The sequence below is a fragment of the Chiloscyllium plagiosum genome, chromosome 39 (assembly GCF_004010195.1).
Source record: "Chiloscyllium plagiosum isolate BGI_BamShark_2017 chromosome 39, ASM401019v2, whole genome shotgun sequence".
In the NCBI taxonomy this organism is placed as follows: domain Eukaryota; kingdom Metazoa; phylum Chordata; class Chondrichthyes; order Orectolobiformes; family Hemiscylliidae; genus Chiloscyllium; species Chiloscyllium plagiosum.
Window position 1 is genome coordinate 18,817,783 of NC_057748.1, and position 26,668 is coordinate 18,844,450.

At 41.1% G+C, this 26,668-nt stretch overlaps 1 protein-coding gene across 1 annotated transcript in view; it reads left to right on the forward strand.

Annotated features, from left to right (window-relative positions):
• Positions 1–26,668, forward strand: part of LOC122542027 (meiosis inhibitor protein 1-like) — a 187,688-nt gene that overhangs the window by 60,789 nt on the left and 100,231 nt on the right. Inside the window, exons 11-15 of the mRNA XM_043679317.1 lie at positions 1,525–1,624; positions 13,384–13,518; positions 13,851–13,983; positions 14,876–14,967; positions 21,705–21,846. Of these exons, the coding sequence (XP_043535252.1) occupies positions 1,525–1,624; positions 13,384–13,518; positions 13,851–13,983; positions 14,876–14,967; positions 21,705–21,846 (602 nt within the window). The remainder of the gene's footprint in view (positions 1–1,524; positions 1,625–13,383; positions 13,519–13,850; positions 13,984–14,875; positions 14,968–21,704; positions 21,847–26,668) is intronic.

The following is a 26,668-nucleotide window of genomic DNA, read 5'->3' on the forward strand; positions in this document are numbered from 1 at the left end:
GGAGTATAGAACTAGAGGGCATAGGTTTAGGGTGAGAGGGGAAAGATATAAAAGAGACCTAAGGGGCAACCTTTTCACACAGAGGGTGGTACAGTGTATGGAATGAGCTGCCAGAGGATTTGGTGGAGGCTGGTACAATTACAACATTTAAAGGGCATTTAGGTATATGAATAGGAAGGGTTTGGAGGGATATGGGCCGGGTGCTGGCAGGTGGGACTAGATTGGGTTGGGATATCTGGTTGGAATGGACGGGTTGGACCGAAGGGTCTGTTTCCATGCTGTACATCTCTATGACTCTATAAAGAAAAATTTTCTGTCTATATCTTAAACTTGCCATTTGTTTAGAGTCTTGGCTCTTCCCATCATTTTACATTGGGTTTTCTTCCTCTGTTCCATTAAGTGTTTCAAGTGTGTAAACTCAAATTATGTTGTGAGCCTGATCCAGTACTTGTATTAGTACTGGATCCAGTCCTACTATTTGGTGCAGACCACAATTCAGCAGGAGTAATTTGGACACACGAAGTTAGAAGTGCCCATTAATTTGCCTGTTTCTAAGCATAATAGATGTAAAGAGCATTTCCAGCATGAGGTTGTGTACATAATCTCTGATGATGGCATGGCTGCCACTATATTAGTTCTTCCTGTTTCCTCTGTGTGTGACACCCCCTAAAATTAGCACTGGATCAATTTAACTATATTTAAAAGTGTTCTGTGCCAGTTTCAGAGCATCTCTGCAAAATGTGTGAATATCTAGGTGCAAAGCCAGACTAGTTTTTGCAGTTCTACAGCAACTTAAAACAGTCGTACTTAACAGATCTACTGAGTGGTTGATAGATGATATTTCTAAAAGTTTCTTCTCTTTTGGAAGCAGATGCAGCTCACTAGGCTACTTTGGGTCGCTACTGGCCCATTTGGTTTACTTTTTCTCATTCTTCCATGTATTGGACCTTCTAATGTGAAATCAGTCTGCAGTCCTCACATGCAGTGACAGCTCTGAGTCTTTCTGTACCATTTCTTCCAGTAACTCAACAATGGGGACAGTTTTTGTTATTATCTGCAGCAGATTTGACATAGCACATTGTACATCAGATGAACTGTTCCACAGACTCAACTGCTTTATAACTTTCTAACTCAAAGTTAAAAATCACACTACACCAGGTTATAGTCCAACAGATTTATTTAGAAGTACACGCTTTCAGAACACTGCTCCTGTTGTCTCACCTGCTGTGCTTTTCCTCCACCACACTCTTGACTCTCCAACATTTGAAGTCCTCACTTTTGCCTAGTTGATTTTAACTTTGTCTACCCCAGTTCAACACCGGTATCTCCACATCATTTCTTAGTCAAGATTATGACTTACTGTTTATCAGTCATCCCAGGACCTGTACCAGCAACTTCTAAGTCAATTCTCTGGGGCTTGCTCGGAGACATCTTAATTTTTCAAGATTAGACATCTGTTTAGGTAGATTGCATCCCACCTGGCACCAACCAACTCTGTATTTAATATACATCTATAAATTACAGGTATCGAATCCTTAGTTCGTAGCATGAAAGAGACTTTGAGGTTGAACAGCACTGAGGTCCAGAAGCAAGGGCTACTCTTGCTTGGAGAGATTTTAAAAAGGTAAGAACCTATATTGTTTCAGATTTCTGAACAAGCATCAGGAACACCTGACACAGCAGGAGTGAATGAAGTAAGGTAAACTGCAAGGAAGCTCATGGAGATATACATCACGGAAACAGACCCTTCAGTTTAATCGTCCATGCTGACCAGATATCCTAAATTTCCAGGCACCTGGTTCACATTGCACTAAACCCTTCCTATTCATATACCCATTCAGGTGTCTTCTGAGTGTTATAATTGCACCAGCCTCTGCCACCTTCTGCATGAAAAACCTGCCCCTCAGGTCACTTTTAAATCTTTCTTCTCTCACCTTAAACCTCTGCCCTCTCGTATTGGACTCCCCCACGCAGGAAAAAAGACCTTGGCTGTTCACCCTATCCTTTCCCCTCATGAGTTTATAAACCTCTATAATGTCACCCCTCTCCATGGAAAACAGCCCCAGCCTACTCAGCCTCCGCTGTAGCTCAACCCTCCAATCCTGGCAACATCCTTGTAAATCTTTTCTGAACCCTTTCAAGTTTAACAACATCTTTCTTAAGCAAGGAGACCAGAATTGAACACAATATTCTAAAAATGGCCTGATCAATGTCCTGAACTGCTGGAACATGCCATCCCAACTTCTATACTCAATGCACTAACCAATGCAGACAAGTGCGCCAAATACCTTCTTCACCGTCCTGTCTACCGGTGACTCAATTTCAAGGAACTATCCACCTGCATACTCAGATCCCTTTGTTCAGCAACACTCCCAAGGGCCCTACCACTAACTGTATAAGCCCTGCCCTAGTTTGCCTTACCAAAATGCTTTACCTTACATTTATCTAAATTAAACTCTATCTGCCATTCCTCAGCTCATTGGCCCATCTGATCAAGGTCCTGATGTACTCTGAGCACTGTGCAGTACACCACCAATTTTGATGTCATCTGCAAATTTACTAACCATATCTCCCATATTTAGTCCAATATCAACTGGTTTACTTCTGGAATTTGTACATAATGAGCAAATGAGTATGACTTGAACTAGTTTCCTCAACTCAAATATGTAAAGAGACAATCAAAAATGCAAGTTTAAGAAGTTTGTTGTTGGACGAAGAGGGAGCTAAATGTTCCAGTGGAATCCAGATGATCAAAAACAGAGTCCCACTTTGTAGAGACACTGCTAGGAGTCTGAGAAGCTCAGAGTGAGAGATCCTTCCCTTGTAACAGGAGGAAGAAGCCTACAATTGAGACCAAGAAGAAATGGTTGGAAGTTGTGATAGAAGTTAACACCTGATATCTGCTGATGTAATTCTGGTACAGTGTAGGAATCATTTTAATGGCCATGTCAGGAAAAGTGAGATTCACTTAGATCCTGCTATGCTCCTCACCCTAGCCTTTGACTTTGTCTTTTCCAACCTACTCCACCACAACACTTCTCACATTCACTTCCAGTGGATTCTCCCACCTTTCTGTTTCTATACACTTCCTCACAATCCCAACCATCATTCCCATTTACCCCCATCCTTGTGTGATGTCACGTTTTTCCCTTACAATCACCCTAAAAAAATGCATTCCTTCCTGGGAACAAACACATGTTTTTTTGCTGCAGAAGTGGGAAATAACTGGAATTTTGGGATCTTTAGCTACTTGAATTGATCTCCTAGCTAACTTGTCAGGCCTAATTCATGTTTTACCATTATGTCAGGATCTTCAAATGTAGCAGGGGTTAATAGATGAGGTGGATAATGAGTGTTTAGAGAAATTTTGGGGTATAACATGGGATTCATTAAATCCAATACTCACATATTGTTGTTGAAATACATTAAACAGCTGGATTTTCACTTGGTGACTCAAATATTTCAAGTGAGCAACAGCATGTGGTGTTGATAGGGACAACAATGAAAATTAGATTAGATTCCCTACAGTGTGGAAACAGGACCTTTGGCCCAATCAGTCCACACCGAACCTCCGAAGAGAAACCCACCCAGACCCATTTCCCTCTGACTAATGCACCTAGCACTATGGGCAATTTAGCATAGCCAATTCACCTGACCTGCACATCTTTGGACTGAGGGAGGAAACTGGAGCACCCAGAGGAATCCCACACAGACACAGGGAATATGTGCAAACTCCACATAAACAGTCCTTGAGGCTGGAATCGAACCTGGGACCCTGGTGCTGTGAGGCAGCAGGGCTAACCACTGAGCCACCATGCTACCCGTAAAAAGGAGCCTATCAGTGGGGATTGCTGTCTTTAAACTCTGCTGATGTTGTGCCATTTACATCAATGACGAGTAGAATTCATCAGCAGCAGGCAAGCCTTAAAAGCAGTGTGAGGTTAGGTACATTGGAGCAGACCATCTCAAGCATGAAAGGTGTACTGCTGTAGGCCAAAGAGATGGCATACATTCTTCTTGGATCTTAATCAACTGGGCCAGTAGCTGAGCTATGTCAGCTGGAGTTTAATTTAGGAACATGTGAGGTGTTGCATTTCGGTAAGACAAATCAGGGAAAGACTTACATATTTAATGGTAGGGCTTCAGGGAGTGTTGTCATAGAGTCATACAACTCACCCATGCTGACCAGAATTGCACAATGCTCCAGCTATGTCCTAATCAATGTCTTATTCAACTCCATCATTACCTCCATGCTCTTGGATTCAATGCCTTAAACTAGTGAAAGTGAGTATTGTCATGGATCTGTAGACATGCACATCAAGGTTCCTCCAACCTTCTGTACTTCCTAGGGTTCGACCAGTCATTGTGTACTCCCTTACATTATTTGTCCTACCAAGATCCATCACTCTCACTTTTCAGGATTAAATTCCATTTTCCATTGTTCTGTTCACTAACAATTGGATCAGTGCATTTTTAGACTTGACATGGTTACTTGATATGCCTGGGGCTTGAGTTAAGTGGATAGCTGAAGATTCAAAGGCAGATTTACTAGAGACTGAGGGAAATGCAAAGCCCACAAAGTTGATAGGGAAGACTAACAGAGAGAGGATGTTTCTGTTTGTGGCTTCACCAAATGGAGAGGCAGAGCCTAAGATTCACTGTTCGAGGAGTGACCACTCCATATAGAGAGGGAGTGTGAATGACCACTAATTGTCGTACACATCAGTGCCAATGATATAGGTGAAAAAAGAGGTGAGGTGCTTAAAGCAGAACACAGGAAGTTAGGAAGCAAGTTTAAAAAGTAGGATCTCAAGGGTAGTGATCTCAAGATTGCTCTTGTGCCTTGTTCTAGTCTGAGTAGAAATAGGTTATATATGAAGAATTAATGAATGGCTGGAGAGATGGTGGAGGGAGAGAGTTTCAGATTTATGGGGTTTTAGGGGCAGTGGGACCAGTAGAAGCTGGACGGGCTGGACCAGGGTAGGACGGGAAATGATGCCCTCGATAGAGTATTTGCTGCTGTGGTTGGGGAGGGTTTAAACTAAAGTGGCTGGGTGCCTGGAACATATACAGGGAGACAGAAGACAGGGAAACAGGGCAAAAACAAAAGTCAAAATGGGAAATAAGAGAAGTGATATGCAGAGAATTCAAGTGCAAGAATCAAATGGTCACAGTGCAAAGTAATGTGAACAGGACTAAGAATGTTAAAAAGACAAGTATTAAGACCTTATGCAGGGTGACCAGGGCTGGAACTTAATATCCAGGGAGCTTCACTTTTAGGAAGGACAGATGAAAAGAAAGATAAGCTGTGGTAACATGACTGGTTAAAAAAGATACCACCACAATAGTGAGGGAGGATATTAGGATATTGTCACAATAATGTTGAAGAATATTAGCTTTAGTGAAATGGAATCTGTGTGAGTAGGACTTATACTAAGATCCCCCAAATGATGGCAGTGTTGGGGGAATATAAACAGGAAATTACAAGCACAAGCAATAAAGGTACAGCTGTTTTTAAGGGGACTAATTAAGGTAAGATTGGACAAATCAAATCAGTAACAATACTATAGACAAACAATTCCTGGAGTTCATTTGGGATGGTTTTCTGGATCAATATGATGAGTAACCAAATAGAGAATAGGCCGTCCTAAACTGGGTATTGTGTAATGAGAAAGGAATAATTGGCATTCTAGATGTGTGAGGCTTCTTGGAGAAGAGTGACCATGATATGATAGAATTCTTCATTAAAGTGGAAAGTGACACAGTTCATTTGATTTATTGTCACGTGTACCAAGATACAGTGAGAAGTGTTGTTTTGCGTACCCTACAGGCAGATCATAGCATACAGTGTCAGATAGCAGAACAGTTTGCAGAATACGGTGTTACAGTTGCAGAGAAGGTGCACAGTGGGAGATGAACATTAACATTTCAGAGGTCCGATAACAGTAAGGAAGAAGCTGTTCTTGAATCTATACGTGTATTCAAACTTTTATATCTTTTGCCCGACAGAAGAGGACAGAAAGAGAGTAAACTGGGGTAGGAGGAGTCTTTGATTATTTTGGTTGCTTTACCATGGCAGCAGGAAGAATAGATGGAGTCAATGGATGGAAGGCTAGTTTGCATGATGGACTGCGCTGTGTTCACAACTCTCTGTAGTTCCTTGTAGTCTTGAGACGAGTAGTTGCTACACCATGCTGTGACGCATCCAGACAGGATGCTTTGAATAGTGCACCTATAAAAATTGGTAAGAGTCTTCATGGACACGCCAAATCTCCACAACCTCCTGAGAAGTAGAGACCTTGTGCTTTCTTGACCATCGCTGCTACGTAGGTGGACTAGGACAGATTTTTGATGATCATCACTCTCAGAAACTTGATGCTATCTACCATATCCACCTCAACACCATTGACCCAAACAGGAACAAGCCTTCTACTCCACTTCCTGAAGTCAATAACCAGCTCCTTCATTTTACTGATTTTGACGGAGAGATTGTTGTCTTTACACCATGCTGCTAAGCACTCAATCTCTTTCTGTCTTGTCGTTGTTTGAGATGTGCCCTATTGAAACTTGTAAATGGAGTTGGGGTGGAATTTGGCCACATAGTTGTCAGTGTACAGGAATACAGTAGGGAGCTGATTGTGCGCGTTGCAGGGCACTAGTGTTGAGGATTATGGTAGAAGGGGTGTTGTCACCTGTTCTTACTGATTGCAGTCTATGGGTCAGGAAATAGAGGATCCAGTGACAAACGGAAGAGCTGAGACCTAGGTCTTGGACTTTGGAGATGAATTTGTTTGGAATTATAGTGTTGAAGGCAGAGCTATAGTCAGTAAGTAGCAGCCTTACGTAGGTGTTCTTGTTATCCAGATGCTCCAGGGATAAATGTAGGGCCAGGTAGATGGCATCTGCCATGGATCTGTTGTGCCAGAAGGTGAATTGCAAAGGATCAAGGCGATCTGGTAGGCTGGAGTTGATGTGAGCCATCACTAGTCTCTCAAAGCTCTTCATAATTACGGAGGTCAGAGTTACCGGGCGGTACTCAATGAGGCACTGTACATGACTTTTCTTTGGCACCCGGATGATGGTGGTCTTCTTGAAGCAGGGGGGTACTTAAGGAGAGGTTAAAGATGTCAGCAAATATTTCCTCCAGCTGGTCCACACAGGATCTGAGTGCGCGCCTAATGATTCCATTTGGGCCAGTCATTTCCACACGTTTGCTCTCAGCTAGGCTGATTTAACGTCCGCGGTGGTGACTGTGGGTACAGAAATATCCGAGGCCTGTTGAAATAGGTGACGTTTTCACTAACATTTTGTTCAAAGTGAGCATTGAGCTCATCGGGTGGGGATGTATTGTTGGCAACACCTTTTCCTACAGGAAGTTGGTACAATGGGCTTGTTATTAGCATTCAAATATCTTCATCCTGACTAACTGTACCATTAGTTGCTTCGTCAGAAGTACACTAAATCTGTTCTGTCAAGTTTTCAGTGGCAATATGTGTATTGCCTAGAAGCAACCAACCGTTTCTGCCTGCTTTGGTAATAACAGAGATCTGCATTCAAGCTGGTACATGCAGTGGTAATGATAGTAACCTAAGCGTAATTGTTCATTCTTGCAGGCGTATTGAAAAGCTGAGGAATGGAGTGGAAGATAACTCTTTTGCAAGCATTGCTGTAAATACAACTGTTAAACAGTACTGGGATGATGGACTGCTCTTTGGGCTTACCTACAAACCCATTCTTAAATTTTGCTTTTCCTATTCCTTCATTTATGTCTCTTATGGTTTTGGCAAAATTTGCCAGACTGATCAATAAGATAACAGGACTGCCCATGAGGTGAAGTTGAATCGGTTATGATTGTATTCATTGGATTTCCAAAGGATGAGGGAGATTGCATAGAAATGTATAAAATTCTAATAGGGCTAGCCAGGGAAGATGAAGGAAGGATGTTCCTGGTGACAGGGGAGCCCAGAACCAGAGGTCATAGTCTAAAGGATACGGGGATAGTCATTTAGGTCTGACATGAGGAGAAATTGCTTTACTGAGAGAGTGGTGAGCCTGTGGAATTTGCTACCAGAGAAAACAGTTGAGCCAAAACATTCTGTAATTTCAAGAAGGAGGTGGATACAGCATTTGGGGCAGAAAGGATTAAGGGATATGGCGGAAAATCCTGAACAGTTTATTGAGCTGAATGATCATAATGAATTGCGGACCATTTTCAACTTTCCTATACTAATGGCTTTAGATATGTCTTATGACTTCCCAAATCTTTCAGAGTCTTTGTTCCCCAATTGTAATCCTTTCTTTTAGTTATATCTATTTAAATTCAATTAAAATAGAATTCTGTGATCACGTAATGAGTGTGCTCCCTTCAGCTATTCAAATCGGTACCTGGCATAATGCTGATATCAGCACAAGAGACAGTGCAAGATAGCAGACAATGACACATTCCTCCCAGATCATCTCAACATCTTCTGTGCTTGCTTTGAGCAGAATTTTGGCGGAGACGTAACACCTGTTCCAACAAGTCCTCACAAACCTATCCCAACAGTCACTGCATCAGAGGTCATATCAGTTTTCCTTCGTGTGAATACAGGGAAAACAATGGGACCAGACAAAGTACCAGCCCATGCACTCAGCATGTGCAGATAAGCTGGCAGAGGTCTTCTCAGACATCTTCAACCTCTCCCTGCAGCAGGCCACCGTCCCTGCCTGTTTCAAGAGGGCCAACGTCATCCCTGTGCCTAAGAAAGCTCGTACAGCATGTCTCAATAACTAGCACCCAGTGGCCCTAACTTCAGTGGTCATGAAGTGCTTTGAAAGGCTTGTCATGGCATTTATCAACTCCAGCTTCCTCACTACTCTTGACCCACTCCATTTTGCCTATTGGACCAACAGATCCACGTTAGATGCCATATCCCTTGTCTTCCACTCCGCCCGAGAACTTCTTGACACCAAGAACAGCTACATAAGAATCCTACTCATTGACTACAGTTCAGCCTTCAACACTATTATCCCCTCGAGACTGATTACTAAACTTAGTGATCTCATACTAAGCTCCACTCTCTGCAACTGGTTTATTTGGAAGCATTAACTTTCGGAGCGCTGCTCCTTCATCAGGTGGTTGTGGAGTACACAATTGTAAGACACAGAATTTATAGCAAATTTTTACAGTGTGATGAAACTGAAATTATACATTGAAAAATACCTTGATTGTTTGTTAAGTTTCTCATCTGTTAGAATGACTATGTTAGTCTCACTTCTTTCATATGTAAATCACAAAACTTTTTTTAAAAGTTACATTCTCAGGTTAACTGTAACAATTGGTGTCAGCCCAGAGAGCATGTTGAAGGTGTTAGTCCCCTGTGTGCTGCTGTCTGTGCCATAATGTTTAGACTGATTCTAATCTAAAAAATGAATTAACAGCATCTTTTATGGATTCATGCAGTTTTTAAGGAAAGTACACGATAATTCTGGAAGTACAAGTACAAATTCGTATGTGTGTGTGTGTCTGTGTGTAGGAGTGTCTGAGTGTGTGTATATCATGCAAGGGTGGTCACCTGTAGTGTGATGTGAATCCAAGGTGCCATCCCCATGGGTACCGAACTTAGCTGTCACCCTCTGCTCGGCCACGCTTCGGTGCTGTCTGTCCTGAAGTCTGCCTTGGAGGATGGTCACCTGAAAGTCCAAGGTTGAATGTCCTGGACCGCTGAAGTGTTCTCCAGCTGGGAGGGAACACTCCTGTCTGTTGATTGTTGTGCGGTGCCCATTCATCCGTTGCTGTAGCCTCTGCTCGGTCTCACCAATGTACCATGCCTCAGGGCATCCTTGCCTGCAGTGTATGAGGTAGAAACGTTGGCTGAGTCGCATGAGTACTTGCCACGGAGATGTCCCCACGTGTAATGGTGGTATCTATGTCCACACTCTGACAGGTCTTGCAGCGCCTACCGTGACAGGGTTGTATGGAGTTGTCCTGAAAGTCGGGCAGTTTACTATGAACAATGATCTGAAGTTTGGTGGTTGTTTAAAGGCGAGCAGTGGAGGTGTGGGGAAGGTCTTGGCGAGGTGCTCATCCTTATTGATAATATGTTGCAGGCCTGAAGAACATGGTGTAGTTTCTCGGCTCCTGGGAAGTACTGGACAACGAAGGGTACCCTGTCGGTTGAAGCTCGTGTCTGTCTCCTGAGGAGGTCATTATGGTTCCTTGCTGTGGTATGTTGGAACTTGCAGTTGATTAGTTGAGCATCGTACCCCGTTCTTATGAGGGCATCCCTGAGTACTTCCAGATGCCCGTCACGTTCCTCCTCATCTGAACAGATCCCGTGTATGCGTAGGGCTTGTCCATAGGGGATGGCTGTTTTAATATGTTTTAGGTAGAAGCTGGAGAAGTGTAGCATTGTGAGGTTATCTGTGGGTTTGAGTAGAGTGTGGTGCTGAAGTGTCCATCCTTGATGGAGATGCATGTGTCCAAGAATGCGACAGATAGTAGAGAGTAGTCCATGGTGAGTCTGATGGTGGGATGAAACTTATCACTGTGTAGTTTTATCAGTGACTCCATGCCATGGGTCCAGAGGAAGAAAATGTCGTTAATGTACCTGGTGTATAATGTTGGTTGGAGATCCTGTACAGAGAAGTCTTTTTCGAACCTGTGTACGAAGGTGTTGGCATATTGGGCGCAACTTTAGTCCTCATGGCTATTCCATGTGTCTGGATGAAGAACTGGTTGTCAAAGGTGAAGATGTTGTGATCGAGGATAAAGCAGATGAGTTGTAGGACGGTGCTCGGAGATTGGCAGTTCTTGGTGTTGAGTACTGAGGCTGTTGCCGCGATGCTGTCATTGTGGGGGATGCTGGTGTAGAGTGCTGAAATGTCCATTGTGACTAGGAATGTTCCCGGTTTGATTGGTCCTCACTAACACTCAACAGTGGAGTCCCCCAGTAGTGCGTACTCAACCTCCGACTGTACTCACTGTATACCCATGACTGCAAGGCCAAATACCAGGCTAATGGCATTTACAAGTTCACTGATGACACCACCATATTCAGTTGAATCTCAGATGGTGCCAAGACAGACTACAGACACGATGTGGAACACCTGGAAAAATAGTGCACTGAGAACAACCTAGCTTCAATTCCGGCAAAACCAAGGAGCTCATTATTGACTTTTGGCGGGATGTTACACATTTCTGCACAGAGGTGGAACGAGTGGACAGTGTCAAGCTCCTGGGAGCAGTCATCAACAACAAGATTTCTTGGACTCTTCATGTGGACGCACTGGTTACAAAGACCCAACAACATCTCTTCTTCCTCAGGCAGCTGAGGAAATTTGGCATGACAGTGAATACCCTTGCCAACTTTTATAGGTGCACCATTGAGAGCATTCTTCTGAATGTATCTCTACCTGGTATGGGAACTGTACCTTTCAAGATCGGAGACTGTTACAGAGAGTGGTGAACTCAGCCCAGACCGTCACAAAGGCCAACCTCCCATCTATAGAATCCATCTACCATGCCCGCTGTCAAGGAAAGGCTGCCAGCATTCTCAAAGATCCATCCCACCCTGGCAATGCTTTTCTACAACCTCTACCATTGGGGAGAAGGTACAGAGCCTGAACACACACTCCAGCCGGTTTTGAAACAGTTTCTACCCTACTGTTGTTAGAATACTGAATGGACTCTCAAACTCTTAGTACTCGCCTGTACCTGTGTTTTTGTTTTTGCTGCCGTTTACCTATTATTTATTTATCTATGCTATTTATCTATGTGATCTACCTGAGTTGCATGCAAGACAAAGCTTTTCACTATGTCTTGGTACATGTGACAATAAATTCGATTCAGTTCAATTTTTATCAGAAACTAAGATGTAATTTACATACTTTCATTTCAATCCATCTGAAACCTAGCTATTTGGCATAAATTACAAAAGCATTGGAAAAATAGTGCTTAATTATGTACCAAGTGGCTAATGTAATTTTCTCAGCAGTCAATTCTGCAGACTAAACAGAAAGTAACAAATCTCATAACAGTACACTGGCTGTATGTACTTAATTACCTTTCTGTTAGCATTTTAGTTCAATTTGGTGCTTTTGGATTGGCATCCAGGTCAGTGTAAGCATATGCAATCCTATCAGTGAGTGTTCTTCAGAATAGATTGGGCCAGTGATCTTAACTTTAACAATTAATCGTAACAGCCCTTTCTGCATGTAAAGAACTGAAATTAAAGGAGTGAATCTTGTGCTTAGCAATTTCTTAGTGCAAACATGATTTAAAAAGGTGTGTTGGAAGTCTGTTCTATGCCCATTTTTCTTGCTTCTTGGATGGCCAAGAAGTTTACAAAACTGGCAGAAACCGAGTGGAACCTTTTGCTAATCTTCCGTGTGAGCATTCATTTGAGCCTGTTTGGTGTCTACTTTTAGCCAGCGCACAGAAAACTCAGCAACTGTTGTCACTACAGGCTCTTAAGTTAAAGATTGAGGTTTCAGAATCCAGGTGAGATAATTCCATGTCAAGTAGAGTTTTCTTTAATGTTCTGTATCTAAAATGTAAGAAGGTAGAATGGAAGAGGAAAACTGGAACTCTTAGGTCTCCATGAAGAAAAGTTGATGTGAAGTTGAAGCCTTTTTCTCTATGGTTTATTTAAATTATATTGATGGGATTTGAACGTTAATCTTAGGGGATTGAAGGTTAAAAATAGAGAGATCTTGTTAGAACAAGATATTGGTGAGACTGCACCTCAAAGTCTGTGTACATTTTTGGTTCTGTATATAGTAAAGGATATGCTGGCATTAGAAGCAGTTCAGTAGACAGTCACTTGACTAAATCCTGGAATGAACAGCTGATTTATCAAGAACAGCTGCCATATATTCATTGGAGTTTAGAAGAACGAGATGTTACCTTTTGGAAAGGCCCAAGATTTTGAGGGGGCTTGGTGAGGTAAATATTAGGAGGATGTTTCTGCCAGTGGGGGAATCTTAAGTTAAGGGACATAGTTACAGAATAAGGGGACATTCATTTAAAACATGAGAATGTAAAGGAATTTCTTCTCTGAGGGTAGTACGTGTCTGGAATTTTCTATCCCAGAGAGTGGTGGAGGTTAGATTACAAAGTCATTCAAAGCGAAGGTGGGTAGATTATTCAAATATTGGGGAATTGAGAGATACAGGGGATAGATTGGCACAAAGGTGTTAACACCTTGGGAGAAATCAGCTATTATAGAATGGCATGATAGGTTTGAGGGGCTGAATGGCCTACTTTTTCTTATGAGGGCTTGAGTTGTAATTTGCTGTGTCATCATTTAAGTACGTTTTACACTTTTAAAATATTTTGTAACAATTTGTTTAAAATATGTAAGTGAAATATGCAATTAAACATTATAAATGTATCTTTTACAGGCAGCCTTCAGGAATCAAACTGTTCATGAATTTCAATATTTGGCATGAAGTCATTGTTGTATTACAGGAAGCAATGGCCAGCTCCAGCCTTGAGGTTGTGATTGAGGCAGCCACTGCTTTGACATTCTTTCTGCGGTAAAAAGAACCAACTTTCTTGTTACTGTTTGTACAACAAAAAAAAAGGGTTTTTTTTGAGTTGGCAGAAATAAAAGAGGATTAACTAAGCTGAGGTAATTACACAAATGTCATTTTTGGCTTTCTTGAGCCTCATTCGTTCTGTTTGTACATGGATGATCTGCATCTTAATTTAATTTATTCACCTTTGCTCCATGTTCTCTTGTACTCTTCTGTAACAAAATACATTAAATGTCGTGAAATATATTAAATTAATCTGAATAATATGAGGTAGGTGGGCCTGAATAACTGATATGTACACTGAAGTACATTGTTTAAAAAAACTTACTCAGGAAGAGTCACCTGCCTGTACCTGTACAATACCAAGAACTGCAACCACTCATTGAAGCTATATTAATGCGCTGTGCAGATCTTCCTGTGCCTCCCATGATCAGAAGCAGTGGCAGCACTGTCAGGAGTAAAGAGGTAATGTGAATCTTGTTAACTTTTTGTTGAAATCATTCTACACTTTAATATGTTATGACCACTTAAGAGTTAATGTTAATTCACTAATTCAAAATTGCAAAATGTAACCACTACTCATTGCCTAGATGACTAACACTAGTTCACCACTTGTATGATGATGGCCTGTGAGGCTTGCTTACTTTTTCACCCTCCTGCCTTAAACATTTATACAGCACTTGGAGTGATGGTGTGGGGGTTGAGGGCATGGCGGGCTGCCTATTTCTATCTTGGACAGCAGTCTTAACTATATTAGAATTAGCCTTTATTGTCACACATAGTTAATGAGTATAGTGAAAAATTTATACATCACCAATTACAGCGCTGTCTTAGGTACAAAGGTACCTAGGCACACCTTCTTTAGTTACGAGATTTTAGACAATAGATAAATAGGTATCAGTATATCAGTTCCTCATTCGCCCCCTCCACATAATCATGTGTGCATGCATACCAACCTTACAGGCCTGCAGCAGCCATCTTGTTTTGTTCAAGCTGCCCATTTAGTGGATCTCAGGATCAGAGCATATTCTCCCAATGACTTGTGGCATTGTTATTGTAACTCCCTCCTGGCTACAGTGTGATGTATCAGATAACAATAAAGTTGACAGGAGCTCTAAAAGTGTAATATTCTCAATTATTGAAGTTGTCCAGCAACAAATCCATTTAGTTGTGCAAAATGTTAGAATCATGCAGGCTGTTCTATTTACTTATTTGTGTTTCCTCTTGGTCAACAATTTTCAGCTGCTTCTTTTCCTAAGAGAAGATAGTAAATGAGATTTTTTTTTCAAATTCCGATTATTATTATTATAACTCTAGGTTTCACTTTTAACTATTACCTGCTGTGTTCTTATTCCAGAGTCAGTCTATAAGGAGGGAACAAAGCAAAAAGTCTTCAAGACAAGGACAGTTGCTACTTAGTGCTTTAGAGGCATTTCTTAATGCTTGCAGGTACTTGATATATACAGACCTGATCATGTTAGGGGTGCTGTGATGAACACAAAAAAATCTGTATTGATTTTAAGCTGTTAAATTTTATGTAACCTTCTTGAAGATCAGTTGCTTTATATTATTTTTCGTAAATACATGTTGACAAACCAGGAGGAGGAAGGCTTTAGAAAATTTCTCTATGGAATTGCTTGAAACTAGAATCTTGAGCAAAGAGAACATAGACCTAACTAGCAGCTTTAGTGATAAATCATCCTGGCAGAAGCAAGTTATTCATGCTGTTACATTAAAATTCCAAATCACCCTGAGAAATCCAAACTTTATGTTTTGCCATCCAAACGTTGATCGCTCCAAAATCCTCCTCCTCCATTTTCTCAACCACAACCTGACCTTTTGAAACTTGGGATTATTGTGATCAATTCTGCTCCCATGCTTTAAAAAGGATGACATAGCCTTGGAGAGTGGATGCTGGTGGGATTAATAGAATGGTTTTAAGGATACACAATTTATATTATCCACCCAGACTGGAAAAACTGGGACTGTTTTCCTTAACAGCAGAGAATATTAAGCAATGTCTCAATAGAGATTAAGGATTTTTAGATAAGTACATGAATAAGAAATATTTGGAAGGATATGGGCAGGAAGGACTAATTTAGTTTGGGATTATCGTAATGATTGTGACTGAAGGGTCTGTTTCCATGTTGTATGGCTCTGAGGCATTCTGAACAAGAGAATAAGAAACAACTGTTCCCACTTCATGAGAGTCAGTAACTGGAAGCTGTTAATTTAAAATAGTTTGTAAAAGGCCAGGAATATGAGAAATGTTTTCACTTGAACATAAGAAATAGGAGCATTAGGAGGCACTTGGTTAAGACCATAAGGCATAGGAGCAGAAATTAGGCCATTCAGCCCATCAGGTCTGCTCCACCATTCAATCAGGCTGATATGTTTCTGAATCCATTCTACCAGTTTCTCCCCATAACTCTTGATCTCCTTGATAATCAAGAACCTATCTATGTCAGTCTTAAATATACTCAATGACCTGGCCTCCACAGCCTTCTGTGGCAGCAAATTACATAGATTCACCACTCTCTAAAGACGTATCTCCTTATCTCTGTTCTGCAAGGTCTTCCCTTTATTCTAAGGCTATGCCCTTGGGTCCTAGTCTTTCCTACCAATGGAAACATCATCCCAACATTCACTCTGTCCAGGCCATTCAGTATTCTGTAAGTTTCAATTAGATCCCCCACATCCCTTCTAAACTCCATCAAGTTTAGACCCAGAGTGCCAACATGGGCCCCAGCTCTGCCTGCATCTTCGTAGGATACATGGAACAGTCCATCTTTCGCAGTTACACTGGCATCATCCCACACCTCTTCCTCTGCTACATCGATGACTGTATTGGCACCACCTTGTGGTCTCACGAGGAGGTTGAACAATTCATCAACTTCACCAGCACATTTCACTCTGACCTTAAATTTAGCTGGATCACCTCGGACCACTTCCCTCCCCTTCATGGACCTCTCCATCTCTGGCAACCGACTCAACATGGACATCTATTTCAAACCCAATGACTCCCACAGCTACCTGGACTAGAACTCCTCCCACCACCATACCTCCTCCCTCCGCCTCGCCGTATCTGTTCCTGGAGGAACAATTCTACTTTAGGACATCTCAGATGGCCTCCTATTTCAAACACCTCAATATCTTCCTCCCCTTCCCCCACCTCCCTCCACATGATCACCAGTGCTCTTCAGTGCATCTCCTTCACTTGCCACACCTCCGCCCTTGAGCCCTAACCGCAACAAGGATAGAATCCACCCAGTCCTCACCTTCCATCCCAGTAATCTCTGGATACAGCACATTATCCTGTGCTATTTCCGCCACTTACAATCAGACCCCACCACCAGAGACATATTTTCCTCCCCAACCCTATCTGCATACCGCAGAGACCATTCCCTCCATGACTCCCTCATTAGATCAATGACCCCCACCAATCCACCCTTCACACCTGGCACCTTCCCTTTCTGCTGCAAGAGGTGTAAAACCTGTGCCCACATCTCCTGCTTCACCTCCATCCAAGGCACTGAAGGATCCTTCCACATCTGGCAGAAAGTTTCCTGCACATCCAGACACCTCATTGACTGTATCCATTGCTCTCGATGTGGTCTCCTCTACATCGGGGATACTGGATGCCAACTCGCGAAGCATTTCAGGGAAACTTTCTTGGGGACATGCACCAAACAACCCCACCACCATGTGGCTGACCACTTCAACCCTTCCTCCCATTCCACCAAGGACATACAAGTCCTGGGCCACCTCCATTGCCAAATGCAAGCCACCTGACGACTAGAGAACGAACTCCTCATCTTCCACCTTGGGATCCTTCAACCACATGGCATCAACATCGACTTCACTAATTTCCAAATCTCCACTACCTCCCACCTTATTCCAGATCCAACCCTTCAACTTGGCACCGCCCTCTTGACCTATCCTACCTGTCCATCTTCCTTCCCACGTAACTGTTCCACCCTGCCCACCAACCTATCACAAGCACCCCCCACCTGCATCTACCTATTGCCTTCCCTGCTACCTTCCCTTCCACCCCTACCCTCTTATTTATCTCTCACTCCCCGACCCCAACTTCTTGATGAAGGAATGCCCGATACATCGACTCTCTTCCTCGAATGCTGCCTGACCTGCTATTCTTTTCCAGCATGACATTTTTCAACTCTGACTGTCTAGTATCTGCAGTCCTCAGTTTCTCCTGGACCCAGAGTCCTCAAAAGTTCATCATATGTTAAGCTTTTCATTTCTCCACGGGAATGATCCCAGAAATGAAAAGCTAAACATATGATGAATGTTTGAGGACTCTGGGTCTTGGAGAAACTGAGGACTGCACGCACTGGAGAGTCAGAGTTGATAAGTGTGGCACTGGAAAAGCACAGCAGGTCCTGAGATATGGGACCCAAAACTGTGCGTAGTACTCCAAAGGTGATCAGGGACTTATAGAGCCTCATAAGTACATCCCTGATTTTATATTCAAAACCTCTCAAAATAAATGCCAAGATTGCATTTGCCTTCCTAACTACTGACTCAGCCTACAAGTTTACCTTGAGAGAATCCTGAACTAGAACTCCCAAGTCTCTTTGCACTTCAGACTTCTGAATTTTCTCCCCATTAGAAAATAGCCCATGCCTCTATTCTTCCTACCCAAGTGCATGACTTCACACTTTCCTATATTGTACTCCATCTGCCACTTCTTTGCCTAGTCTCCTAACCTGTACAAATCCTTCTGCAGCCTCCCTGTCTTCTCATTACTACCTGTCCCTCTACCTATCTTTGTATTGTCTGCCAACATAGCGAGAATGCCCTCAGTTCCTTCATTTAGATTGTGAATGTATAAAGTGAAAAGTTGTGGTTCCAAAACTGAGTCTTGTGGAACACCACTTGTAGTGGGCTGCCATCCTGAGAAAGACCCTTTTATTCCCACTCTCTGCTTTCTGCCAGATAGCCAATCTTCTATCCGTGTTAGCATTTGCTTCTAACACCATAGGTCCTTATCTTACTCAGCAGTCTCTTTTGCAGCACCTGATCAAAGGCCTTCTTGAAGTCCAGGTAGATAACCTGCTCTCCTTGGTCTAACCTGTTTGTTACTTCCTCAAAGAATTCTAGCAGATTTGTCAGGACTGACCTTCACTTGATGAAACCAGGCTAATTTTGCCCTATTTTACCATACACTTCCAAGTATTCAGAAATCTCAAGCTTCACAATGGACTCCAGACTCTTATCCACAACCAAGGTTAGGCTAATCGGTCTGTAATTTTCCATCTTTTTCCATACTCCTTTTTTTAAAGAGGAGTGTCATGTTACTGATTTTTCAGTCCTCTGGGACCCTCCCTGATTCTAGCGATTCCTGAAAAATCACCACTAATGCCTCCACTATATCTTCAGCTATCTCCTTTAGAACTCTGGGGTGTAGTCCATCTGGTCCAGATGATTTATCTACCTTCAGGCCATTCAGTTTTTCTAGCACCTTCTCCTTGGTGATGGCTACCATATTCAGCTCTGCCCCCTGAGTCTCTTGAATTTTTGGGCTATTACTAGTGTCTTCCACCGTGAAGACTGGACACAACGTAGCTATTCAGTTCCTTGGCCATTTCCTTGTTCCCCACTACTATCTCTTCAGCATCATTTTCCAGTGGTCCAACATCCACTTTTCCCTCTCTTTTGCCATTTATATATCTAAAGAAACTCTTACAGTCTTCCTTTATATTACTGGCTAGCTTACACTCATATTTAATAACATCCCTCCCTTTTTTTTTGATGCCCCTGTTGGCCATTGTAAGCTTCCCAATCCTCTGGTTCCCTACTGCCCTTCGCCACATTATATTCTTTCTTTTTTGCCATTGCTGTTCCCTGAAGGTTGCCCTGTCGTTCAACAAGATCATGGCTCACCTGCCCCAGGCCTGAACTCCTTGATATTTCAGCAACCTACCTTCATCCCTTTAAATGCTTTTGATTTCAACTCTCTGGGATGGAAAGTTCCGGACATTCACTATCCTCAGGGAAAAAACATGCCTTTGCATCTCAGATTTAAATGAGTGACCCCATTGTCTGTAGCAGGAGTAGGTTCTGCATGCTTTTCTGGAATTTTGACCTTCATTCTTTTAAATATTAGTGATGATCTCTGGGTTCACATTTCATTCACTGTTTTTAGGTGCTGGCGACCTCCTGCTCCAGATCCTCCTTACTCTGGGATGACAATTTATTGTGATCAGAACTCACTGTTTGAAAGGACAGTGGAAGCAGATTCAGTTCACTCAGTAGAGCATTCACACGTGGAAAAGACCCATTAATCGCTACACAGTGCTTCCTGTTAGCTAACCAATCCTTTAGCCATGATATAAAAACAAAGAACTATGGATGCTAAAAATCTGAAACAAAAACAGAAAGTGCTGTGAAACTAAGCAGGTCTGGCAACATCTGAAAACAGGAATACAGTTAATATCCGTGGTAAAATGTGATCCTCCTACACCCTATTTTTGTTTGGGTAAATCTTGACTTTCCACTTGCCATTAACTTGCTTCCTGTATTGAAGATAGGAGCATTTGCCAGATTTCAGTTGCTGATTTCCAACACAACCTCCAACCATACCTTCTTGGACTCAGTTGCAGACTTCTTCCACTTGTTGCAAAGGGAGGATATCTCTCTCCTGGTCTTCAGACTCCTGACAGGACATTTAGGGAGGCATCTGCAATATGGGACTGAGGCTCAATCTCAGACTTAAACTTGCATTTTTGGACTATTGCTTTATGTACTGGAGATGAAGTTTTGTCATGCAGATTCATGTGATACTTACTGTTCCTGATCAGGCAGGAATGCCAGAAGTATAAATAATGATGAGGTAACTGAGTTAAAATGTCATTGATGGATGAATTGTTCTTTCTTCCAGTTTTGCCCACAGTTTCTGAACTTCCCCCAACATTTTACCCCATCTCCCATTTTAAGTGCACATATTTGTTGTTCTGAAATCTGAAACAGTATAGGTCTTAACGTTTTAAAATCTCACCAGAGTCTAAATCTTGCTTTAGAATCTTAACATTTTTCACCCTGAAACGAAGGTTCAATACTTGTAATTTTCACATGTAATATCTATTTAAATATATAGTTGGTAAGTATCACTTGGGCTTGAAACTGTAACGCTGAAGATCTGTTTAGCATTGAAAGCTTCAAGAAAGTCCATGAGAATGGATCAAGACATAACCATAAACTGAAATTAGATAATCGGAAGCTTATAGTCCTGAGCAAGTTTGAGAGCAGACATGTTAAATATATAGTCTGTGGAACAGTTTACATCACTTGATTAAAAACAAAAAAAACTGCTTGCAATGTCACATGACTGGATGTAATGATAATAGCCTGAGAAGCAAACTGTGGATTTAGAATTTAGTTCAGCTTTTGCTGGTGGTGGGGCATGGGGAGATATCAGAAGAGTCACATTAGCTATTGCACTCAACATCCTAAGCAGTGATAGTAGTATATGCAATCCCATTTTAGACATTTGCAGTGATTTTGCTGTCATATACAAGCTGGCACCTTGTTTCAGAAGTCAGTGATCTTAAAGCTGGTCGAGAATACTTAATTGGTTGTTTTTGACTGGCACAGATTTAATGGGCTGATTTGCCTTTTTCTGTGCTGTAAATCTAGATTTTCCTTTTTCAAATCTGTGCTTACTTTGTTATAAATTTTGTTTCTGGATGTTCTTCCAATACCTTTAGTAGGGATTCCATTATTTCTCTTGTCACTAATGTTAAGCTGATTGCTCTGTATTCCCCTAGACATCATCTAACCCCCCCCCCCCCCCCAAATCTTGCAATAAAGCTTTATATTAGTTATCCATCATTCTGGCACAATTTCTTTTTACATATTAATATTTTGTGTATAATGCCCCTGCCAACTCTTTTCTAGATTCTTTTAAAATGTGTGAATTCAATGCATCTGGACTAGAGATTTTATCATCTTTGAATTTGGTTAGTTCATTTAATCCATTGACTTTTTAAATTTCAAATGCACTTATCTCATTGCTTATCTCCTTCTCCAAAATCACATCTGCCTGTTCTATCTCTCTGATAGGTCTGATACACAGTAACTCTTTTTACATACCTTAATTTTTTTAATGGCAGTATACTATGCAAGTGTGTTAGAAAACATCTTTATGCTCAATTTTGTTTTTGTAGATTAGCTGTTGATTGTCAGAAGGATCCTTCTGTACAAGGAAATGCTTTCACAGCTCCAAGCATTGCAAGTGAGAACATGTTGGAGAAGTATTCAGAATTCCTGCTGAATGTTTGCGACACTTTGTGTATCCCAATTGTAATGGTAAGAAGTGTCAAAATTTTAATTAGAAAAAATCCATTTAGTTTTAATTTACCAAACATGAAGATTTGAGTGATAATCAGGAAATTTGATGAACTTGGTCAAAATCACCAATTGTCTTCATAGAGTAAAGAAAGAAAATCTGATTCCAGTGATAGAAAGGCCAGTTCTCAGAGGACACAGATTTAGGCTGTTTGGCAATAAAACCAGATGAGAGATGAGGGAAAAGAATTTATATAGTGTATTATGATGAACTGGATTACACTGCCTGAAAGGGTGGAGATTCAGTAACAGCTTTTGAAATGGAATTGGAGCAAAGATGAGTGGAAGGCATTTCGCAGGGTTTTAAGAAAAGAGGAGAGGAAATAATTGAATAGCTTTACCACTGGCACGTTTATCCTAATAACTTCCTATGTTGTATCAACCTATAATTCTATGGTTTGGATAGAGAATACACAACAAAAGAGCATTGTGGAATTTTTAACCTTAATTCTATAGCCACTGAAGCTAGTTGTAAGATGTATTTTATTTTAAAGGAATTGTTGCATTTTGTATACTGTGCATAATGGGCAATCGTTTTGACTCATTCAAAACCCATTCACTTACATTGAATTAATACCAGTCACCTGAGTTCAAGAATTTACTTCTTGGGACTGTGAGGTCAATATGCAAATAACTCTAATGTGATATGTCACTCCTCACTGTGCTGGAAATCAAGTCCCATTATTATTGGAGTCATAACAAATGTTAGAAGATTTAGTCAAACTACTCAATTGACCTGACTGTAGAACTCAAGTTTCTGTAAGAAAATAACTTTATCAGAAACAATTTGTCTTTGGCCAATTGCAATTAAGAAATACGAATTCTCAACTTGTAAATCTCTAGCCTTGTTTCAAACATGAACAAATTAGCTAATTTCCAGAGGTGAGGTGAGCATGCTCTTGACATCAAGGCTACATTTAACCAAGTCAGGTATCCTGGAGCACTAGCAAAACTAGAATCAATGGGAATCTGGGGTAAGTACTCTGCTGATTAGAGCCATAACTGATGCACAAAATAGTTGTGGTTATTGGAGGTTCATTTTCTCAGATCTAGAATGTTTCTGCAGGAGGAGCTCAGGGTAGACATTTTATAATTAACCTGTTCTGATTTATTATTACATGACTCGAGAGCTGGTGGGACTTGAACCTGGGTTCCATGGCTTAGAGATAGGAGCACTGCCACTGTGTCACATGAGCCTTTAGTGGCTCAGTGTAGTATCCCAGGCCCAGTCATCTTCAGCTGTTTCATCAATGATCTTCCCATCATCTTAAGGTCAGAAGTGAGGATGTTCGCTGATGATTGCACAATGTTCAGCACTATTTGCAACTCCTGAGTTACTGAAGCGGCTAGTTTCCAACTGCAGCAAGATGTGGACAATATCCATATTTGGATTGAAACATGACAAATAACATTTATACCACAAGAAGCAGCTCACCATCAACTTCTCAAAGGCAGTTATGGATTCACAATAAATGCTGGCCCCGCTAGTAATATTCATGTACTACAAGTAAATGAAAAAAAAAACTTTTTGATTGTATTATGACAATTAACTAGGTAATTAATACAGTTGCTACAATTTTTATTTTATGACATCAATCATAATATGGAGTTAAACATAATTGCATCATGGGCTATTTTTTTTAAAAAACTACACCAGTTGGAGATATAGCAACAGGACAGAACGACAAGTTGTTTATAGATAGTATGATGATGCTGTGGCTTTCAGGAGATTATTTTGTCCTAGATTTTTTTTGAAGAGAGGTTGTAAGACGGTGGCCATGAGCTGTCTACTTAAGACTACTTGAGTAAACAGCTAGTGAGGCCTTGTTTTTTTTTAAATTGGAACAATGGAAGCAGCCAGGGTGTGGCCAGATCTCACAGACCAGGCTTTCTAGTTTTTTTTTTGTTTTAGTTTTGCAGTTTAGCTTTAAGCAGAAGCTCTTGGGGTTTCAAAAGAGTTGGAAGCTTTAATGAATGTCTTTTGGCTGCTATGTCCTCTAAATTTTCTTGATGTTTTTTCCTCCCAGATTGGAGAACTGCAAGTGAGAAACTAGGTCTGATTTTTTTTTGCCAAGGGGTATGTTTATGCGATGTTACTATATTGAAACAGTTAATTAGTAATAGGTACTGTATCTATTATTCTGTTAAGTTTTCAAGTGGAGTAGTTGTTCTAAATTTTCTCTTTCTTTGGTTGTATTTTAATGTTATATATATATAAATAAATAGTATTTTGTTTAACATTGTGTATTTTGGCCAGTCACATTGCATCTGGTGGGTTCACTTCACATTTGCCTTTAAAAATAAGAAAAGGTTAGGGTCTAGGCTACCTTCTTAAAATATTTTGATGGGGTCTGATCTGGTCCATAACAACTGCCTGATTTTGGGTTCATTTTCAAATTGAATTACTTTGATTGCATGATCATCATGAATAAAATGGGGCGTACAAAGAAAGTATAGAACTGTGGATGCTAGAGATCCAAAACTATAGCAGAATTTGCTGGAGAGACTCAGGTCTGGCAGCATCTGCGAGAAGAAATGTTCAGAGTCTGATTACTTCATCAGAAGGGTCTTCATCAGTTCTAATAATAAAATGGGATTATGAACAATAGACTGCATCATGAGATAGGCTTTCATCTAAATCACTCTGGCAGTAACCTTTACAGCAGATTGAATCAGCCAGATTCTTATGACATAGTAATGGAATAAATCAAATAAGTTCAATAATTGGCAAACATTCCACTCAACCAAATTACTGTCAAGATTTTAGAAAATCTATACCATTATTTTGGATTTTATGAAATGTCTTGTCTCAGGGAAGTATCAAAATTATAGAACGTCCCCCTGCCTAGGTGTTCACTATTTAGGTGTACGGCAGCTCCATCTTTTGGTGAGTATAACTATTGGAACAACCTTAAGTAATTGATGCACAAAAACCTGTGTCATACTGCAGGTCTCAATTAGTTGCTCTCAGGGAAAGTACCAATGATGGGAGATGTTTACTAATAGTCAACATATATTTTTCATTAATATCTATTGTAACTAGGCCTCTTTTGTACTGCTGTGTCTTCATTCTTCACAGCAGTCAAGTAGAGGAGCAGATAGATGAAATAGTGAATAATCTTAGGGTGAATTTTACAGCACCTTTGCCCTGTACTCTTTTCCCTCTTTATATTTCTTGGAATATGGTCTTATACAGCTACCTGGCATAACATTGACCTTAAGATGAACCTGGTTCTAAAATCCACCTGATGCCCATTTCAATTGACTTCTGTTTTAATCAAAATTTGTGGGCGGCACGGTGGCACAGTGGTTAGCACTGCTGCCTCACAGCGCCAAAGACCCGGGTTCAATTCCCGCCTCAGGCGACTGACTGTGTGGAGTTTGCACGTTCTCCCCGTGTCTGCGTGGGTTTCCTCCGGGTGCTCCAGTTTCCTCCCACCATCCAAAAAGATGTGCAGGGTCAGGTGAATTGGCCATATTAAATTGCCTGTAGTGTTAGGTAAGGGGTAAATGTAGGGGTATGGGTGGGTTTCGCTTCGGCGGGTCGGTGTGGACTTGTTGGGCCGTAGGGCCTGTTTCCACACCGTAATCTAATCTAATCTAAAAAATGGAGGATTTGACTGCAGTCTATATGTAACAGAAATTAGTTACTTTGATTCTACTTACAGAACAACCTCAATTATCCGAATGAGACGGCAGGGAGTATTTTGTTTGGATAATTCATTGTTCGGATAATGGATAATGTTTTTACAGGACCTTGAGATCTTTTTCGGATCATCTAAAATTTGGATAATTGATGTTCGGGTAACCGAGGTTGTGCTGTACTTGAAAATGTCTTAGAGTTATAGAGTCATTCAGCATAGAAACAAATCCTTCAGTTCAACTCGTGCATGCCGACCAAGTTTCCCAAACTAAACTAGTCCCACTGGCCTCCATTTGGCCCATATCCCTCCAAACCTTTCCTATTCAGATTTATCCAAATGAAACTCCATGTGCCACTCCTCAGCCTGTTGGCCCAATTGATCAAAATCCCTTTGTTACCTTAGATAAACTTCTTCACTGTCTTCTGTTTATTTAGTCTATAGTCAACTCTGTTTTACTCTCCAGTTCAGGTATTCTTTTTAGCTTTATCTCTAAACACATCCATGTTCTAGGGTAGTGCAATGCAAAGTGATCATGTGATGACATCCTGGCTCTTGGTATAATTGCACATTGATCTCTTACTGCAACACTACTGTTAATAATATTACACCTACTTTCCAAAAGATAGATCTCATATACTAAAGGTGAAAGTGCATAAACATTAGCCAGTAGCAAAATTAGTTAGACTGAGATAAGGAAAGTAAACTTTATGGCAAAAGAGATAAACATTATACAATATAAAAGTACAAAGTCTGAGGATGCATATATCATTTCAGTAGTGAAACAGTGAAAGGCCATGCTGGTAAGATTAGGGAAAATGGATGACTAAAGATATTGAGATTCCAGTCAAGAATAAAAAAGAATCATATACTGAACATAGATGACTGGGATCAAATTATTCTCTTGAAGAGTATAAAAAGTGTAGGAGCATTCTTAAGAAGGAAATCAGGAAGGCAAAGAGAGGATATGAGATAGCCTTAGCAGCTAAGGTTAAGGATATTCCAAAGAGATTCTACGAGAACATTAAGAGCCGTTAGGCGAGGAGACTAGGACCCGTGGACACAGCCTTAGAATTAGAGGGGGTAAATTCAGAACAGAAATGCGGAGACATTTCTTCAGCCAGAGAGTGGTGGGCCTGTGG